This window comes from Lycium barbarum, chromosome 11, assembly GCF_019175385.1.
Source record: "Lycium barbarum isolate Lr01 chromosome 11, ASM1917538v2, whole genome shotgun sequence".
Classification (NCBI taxonomy): domain Eukaryota; kingdom Viridiplantae; phylum Streptophyta; class Magnoliopsida; order Solanales; family Solanaceae; genus Lycium; species Lycium barbarum.
In genome coordinates this window covers 17638748-17644588 of record NC_083347.1, presented here as the reverse complement: position 1 = coordinate 17644588, position 5841 = coordinate 17638748, and the positions used below count along the sequence as shown (strand labels likewise).

General features: G+C 37.6%; 1 protein-coding gene across 2 annotated transcripts; it reads left to right on the top strand.

Moving 5' to 3' along the window:
* Nucleotides 1-341: 341 nt before the first annotated feature.
* On the top strand, nt 342-5198 carry LOC132616510 (uncharacterized). Of its 2 annotated transcripts, none has more exons than XM_060330948.1 (5): nt 342-505; nt 658-1732; nt 1880-3166; nt 3913-4027; nt 4705-5198. In XM_060330948.1, the coding sequence occupies exons 2-5, from the start codon at nt 1058-1060 to the stop codon at nt 4935-4937; spliced, it is 2310 nt and encodes a 769-aa protein (XP_060186931.1). In that variant the 5' UTR covers nt 342-505; nt 658-1057; the 3' UTR covers nt 4938-5198. The 2 variants fall into 2 exon arrangements, with proteins under 2 accessions (XP_060186931.1, XP_060186930.1); XM_060330947.1 differs by having other exon boundaries at nt 653-1732.
* The last annotated feature ends 643 nt before the right edge of the window (nt 5199-5841 follow it).

Sequence of the window (5841 nt, the reverse complement as noted above, 5' to 3'; positions counted from 1 at the left end):
AGGAAAGTTTCAAGTTAAATGATTTATAAACATAAAAATATATCATTCTTTTTAGACAGACTAAAAAAATATGATACTATTTTTTGTGTTGGGCCCGTACAAGCATGGACTTTCATCATCTAGTATGATGATATTTGAGGGACTAAAAATGCTAATATCCCTTACTTTTACATTCGAGGTCACATAACAATATTTCAAACACAAAACAGGGGCACAAACAACATTTCCAAAACATCATGGGTCTCAAATAGAAAAGTCACAAAATTATAAAAACAAAGAGAAAAAGAGAGTGAAGAACCCTAATCTTTAAATCGTGAACTCCACTCTCTTCTACTTCTCTGTATACTAACGCCGACCTTTAAACTGCCCCTTTTTTACTCACCACCATACCCAATCACCCACCCACCCACCCCCGCCGCCTTTTCTGTCTCTACTCTCTACTCTATACTTTCTCTCTCTACTTCTTGAACTTTCACTTAAACGATCGGTTTACTCACCGTTACAGGTATCTTGATTTTTTTTTTTTTTAAATCTCAAAGATGAATTATTTTTGTTAAGGAAAAGGGTTTAAAGGGTACCCTTTTGTTTTTTTAGATGTGTGTTTTTTTGTTTTTTAAAAACATTTCTTTAATGATTTTTGGTTGTAAATCAGTGCAGTTTTAACCACTTTATGGGGCTGTTGTAAGTGAAGGTGTTGAAATCTAATTAGGACCGAAGTGGGTTTTCAATTTTGTACGTGTTTGTGGTTTCACTGGTTATTTGGGGGAAAACACAAGAATTGAAGTTAAAAAAAAAGATATTGGTTGAGTTGAACTTCAAATTGGGTTTAAACTAAGGAGGAAAATGAGATAAAAGAAAAGATTAAAACTTTCCATTTGCATGTGTGAGGATTTGTGGTTAAGATTCTTGATTACTTAAGTTTTGGTTGTATCATCAGTGAAACAAGCAAAAATAACAAGGTTTCAATCCCGAAGTTGTTGGGGGTTGTAACAACAGTGAAATAGGTGGGAAAATTGGTTCGAGGGCAGGGGTACTGCCTTTCGAGGTACGTGCACTGATGCCTTCGGTTGGTGGGATGAGAAGGACTACTCGAGTTTTCGGGGCACGGGTTTTGAGGTCAGGACGGCGGTTGTCCTCGCCTCCAAGTGAGTGTGTTAAGCGGGCGAAACACGGGGATGAGTGGATTGGGCTTCTTGAGAGTGTAGGTGATCATGGTGGTGGTGGTGCCACTACTAAGTGCAAGAAAAACGGGTGGATTAAGAAGGATAGTGTTCCGAAGCAAGAAAAAGCTGACCAAATGGATATTGATGTAGTAGACAGGAAGGCGGTAGATGAACAGGAGCCGGAGGCGCCTGTGGCGGAGACTATTAGTCCGAGTAGCAATATGCTTCGGAGGTGGGGAGTTGTATATACAAGGAAGAGGAAAAGGCATGTTTCCGTGGAAGGTGATGTGTTAACAGAGGATAAGAGGTTTGGCAAGCACTTTGTAAGGAAGAAGAAAGTTAAATCAGCTTATGCTAAGGATTCGGATTTATCCGAAGATGATGGAGTATTGACTGACATTGTTGTTGTAAATACATCATATGGAAGCAGTTATTGGGTTTCCTGCCTTTTGAATAGTATTTTAAGGTACTTGAGGAGGTCTACAGTTAGTTTGCAGCAAATCTTTGGATTCATTAACTCAAATCCATTGAGGGACGTTTATTCATTGCACGGTATCTGCCTCCTCCAGGTGATATTTTATTGCTATCACTTTAACAGACGTTCACTCAGTCCATTTTTATTTTTTTTCATCTTACTTTTTTGTTTGTTTGATGCTTTAGTTTTAGGGAGGTTGTTTTTGCTGACCTTGTTGTTTTTCCTTTTTCTGCAACTTCAGGATCAGACTCACAGGAAAATGAAAACTGGATCTTGTGTTGTCTCTGCTGTCAGGTGTTCGGTTCCTGTTTTTGCTCTGGACTTTTCTACTGTCCCGTGTTGCTTTTTATACCTGCACTCGAGCTTGCTTCTCAGATTCGTTCCCATGTCGAATGCATTAGTCATGTATCCTAAAGTTGCCCTTGATGAAGTTAAGTTGACTAATGACAAGGAGATTGTATCTTGCTTGACCCCTCTGAATAATCAGTCTGAATTGGATTCCAAGAAGATTGAAGTGGTGAATCCAACTGTTGGTCTTCATAAATTAGGTGCCCGACACTTGCAGCTAAGGAACAGTCGTAATATCCAGAAGAGGAGAAGTTCATTGAGGTCAAGAAATGGCAGGCATTCTTCCTTTGGTACACAGAATGCCAATGGTATTTCGGCTTCTGACAGGTTAAGGTTCAGGCGTGATGGCCTCCGATTTTCCTCTCGGACATCTCCATATGAGCTTAGGAGTTCAGCCCAGAAGACTTCCAAACCAAGCATCAAAGAACTAAAATCTGTTTTAGTGGGGTTGAAAAAGGATGTTATAGATTCAACGAGCTGTTTGGCAAACATATTGGTTATTGAACCAGACAAGTGTTATAGAGAAGAAGGTGCGGTTATTGCTATGGAACTTTCTGCTGCAAAACAGTGGGTTCTAGCAGTGAAGATAGGTGGTGTAAGGAGATTTAATCTTAGTACTGAAAAAGTTATGAGGCCATGTAGCTCCAACCGTGTAACTCATGACATAATATGGGTTGGGGATAGTGGTTGGAAGCTAGAGTTTCCAGATAGGCAAGACTGGTTGATTTTCAAGGAACTTTACAAAGAATGTTCTGATCGCAATTTTGTACAGCCACCTGCGGTTACCATCATTCCTGTTCCTGGTGTACGTGAAGTATCAGGCTATGCAGAGAGTAATCCTCCTGATTTTTCCCGACCAGTTTCATACATCACTGTTAAAGATGATGAATTAGCAAGGGCATTAGCAAGGAGTGCAGCTAACTATGACATGGATTATGATGATGAGGAGTGGCTTAGAAACTTTAATGAAAATGAGCATCTTTCAGCTGAGAGATTTGAGTTACTGATTGATACTTTTGAGAAAGGCTTATATTGTAATCCAGATGATTACTCTGATGAGAAAGCTGCTGTTAGTAGTTGCCTGGATAAGGAAAAGAAAGAAATTGTAGAGGCTGTGTACAGTTACTGGTTGAAAAAGAGGAAGCAAAACCGGTCTTCTTCCCTAATAAAAATTTTCCAGGTAAAAGTGATATGCTTCAATAGAAGCATTTTTCTTACCGACAATATATTTGGAAGCGATTGTATTCTAGATTTATACACAAAATCAGTAGTAAATTGTTTGTACACTTGTCTTCTGACTACTGGCAACTTTATTTCTGCTTGAAGTATAATTTTCTGTTTAATTCTCCTGAATGAAGTTGATACACACCCTCGTCTCTCCTAGGTAAAGCAATTTGCAGAGAAGTCACAAAAGCTTCTCCTGTTCTATAGTATGGTTGTTTGATGTAGATGACAAATTGTTTTCATCATTGCGCATCATTTTCTATTGGGCTTGTGGGTAGGTGTGTGAATGGGATTACTGTATTAAAAAAAGGAACATTTTTGATAACTGGTGCCTGACCGGATGTGGCTGGTTTACGAGCAACCAAAAGAACATAAACGATGCCTTATTGATTGCTGTTACAACCCTAATCAAGTCTGAATTCTATACAATAAATTGCCAGCCGCAATATTGCGACAGTACTTTTTAGGGGAGTATAAATTTTATTTTTTATTAAAAAAAAATAGAAGAAAAGAACTAAACTTAGCTCTGACATTTCCACTTCATTAAACAAAAAATAAAATAATCTGGTACCTCCTTTTTACTTATTATCCTCTTCATTATTCCGATCATATTAGTCCACTGGGTATCCTACAATTGTCTGTTCATGGTTTGTTACATCTATATTATGGCTATCTGAAGGTCACAGTGATCTTTCCTGACAGTGTTACCAGCCAAAGAGAACTCAAGTGATCCCAAAATCTATTCTCCGGAAGAAGAGGTCTTTCAAACGGCAAGGAAGCCAACCTGGAAGAGGCAAACAGCGGCCTTTCCTCCAAGGTGCGTATTCCATTTGATTCGTATCAGAAGTCTAGTTGGCCTAATCTGAAACATGTACTGCATGTTTACTCCTGGACTCTTGCAAGAAGCTGTGATTGGAAGTTGAAAGAATCACTTACTAATAAGGTTGAGAAAGATTCTACATTAGAATGGTGCCATGCTGCTTAATAGTCAATGACCTGATTTAAACCTTGCCTGTATAAATGCTCACATCTTAACTAGGCTAGTGTGGTTGCTTTGGTTCATTTGCTCTCAAGTTCTGGGGCTTTGTGTTAAAGCTCTGTCCACTTCATTTTTTTTTGATTGGTAAAGCTCTTTTGTCAAGCTATTTGTAGCCTTTGGTGTGTTTTATAAGGGAATTGAACTTGATTTGTTCACTATCAACAAAGATTTGTTAGTAGTCTTTAGTATGCGCCTTGTAGAAAAAATAAGTCTTTGGTATATGCGTGTATCAACAAAGGTTTTTTGTGCTGGACCTACGACTGTTGAGCAATGTTTAATGTTGTTTATCAATATTTGCATGTAAGCAGGTTAAAACTTACAAAAAAATTACTAGGTTTTGTAATTTTCTGATAAATCTTATCTAGGATAGTTTGATCTAATACAGCATATGTTTATCACTTGTAGCTTGATGTTTTCTACTCAATTGAAGACTAATATGAAATTTTATGAAACAGCTATTGTTGCGGAGAAAGATGCTTTACAACAACAGAATGCGGTACTGAAGGTGAAAGAAGCAAAAGCAGCAGCAAACAAGTCGGAGGATTTGGCAGTTAGGATGAGGCAGAAGGCGCAACAGCTGATGGAGAATGCTGATCTAGCAACTTACAAAGCGATGATGGCACTTAAAATAGCTGAAGCGGCTAAGATTGCTAAGTCTACAGAAGCTGTTGCGTCGTTTTTCCTATAGGGTAGAAGAAGAGTGTTTTTTTGATGTTGAAATGGCCAATTTTTCCCCTTATTGAAATCGGAGGAAACACAGCCTCATAATGGCCTTATTAGAGAAGCCTGTGGAGGTCTCAAAATCTTTGACAGGATTTAATATGTAACTTGTGTATAGATTCTAATGGGATGTACATTCTGTATCATTATAATTCTTAGATGTTAGCTTAGATTTGTACAAGGTAAAAAGTTTTAAAAAGCATAACAAGTATACAAGATTTTGAGCGTACATAGGAGCCTCCACAAAATATGGTGCGTGCTCTTCTGTCTTTTTGCTATATTTTTTTTTTTAATTTTCTTATTTTCGCAAAAGATTATTAGGTTTTTTTTTTATGTGGTGCTTTTGGTCGTCTTATGTTGTGTTGTCAAGGATAGGATAATATTGTCTTAATCTTTGGTCTATCCTAGGAGTATATGCTTAACGGAATGCAGGGACGGACGTGATGATTCTTCTGTAGGCCCTTGTGTTTCTGTTGGTTATTGAGCGATCATGCGTAACTCAAAGTTGGCTCTAACGGTTGATGTGATATGTCGACGTGATCTTTAATCTGTTATTGATATTATATTAAAGAATGTTTGGTCTTCTTGATATTAAACCAAAAAGAATTCAACCTAAACAAAATGAAGCTGATGATATAGAGCCTGTTTGGATGGGCTGAAAAAAAGCAGCTTATAAGTCAAAAGAAAATAGGTTACTCAACTTATTTTTAGCGTATAAGTTATTTTAGATAAGCTAAGTCAAACGAGTTTAATTATTTTTTTGGGCTTATTTTAATCACAAAGCGACTTTAAGTTGGCCAGCCAAACACTTAAAAAAGTTGAAAATAGTTTATAAGCAATTTATAAGTCAATCCAAATGGGCTCATAACCTC

What these genes read in the sequence shown, in the direction of transcription:
- LOC132616510 (XM_060330948.1), top strand. Translation starts at nt 1,058, where the DNA reads ATGCCTTCGGTTGGTGGGATGAGAAGGACTACTCGAGTTTTCGGGGCA. An exon ending in ACGGTATCTGCCTCCTCCAG is followed by an intron (nt 1,733 to 1,879) that starts GTGATATTTTAT and finishes CTGCAACTTCAG; the next exon opens with GATCAGACTCACAGGAAAAT. An exon ending in ACAGCGGCCTTTCCTCCAAG is followed by an intron (nt 4,028 to 4,704) that starts GTGCGTATTCCA and finishes TTTATGAAACAG; the next exon opens with CTATTGTTGCGGAGAAAGAT.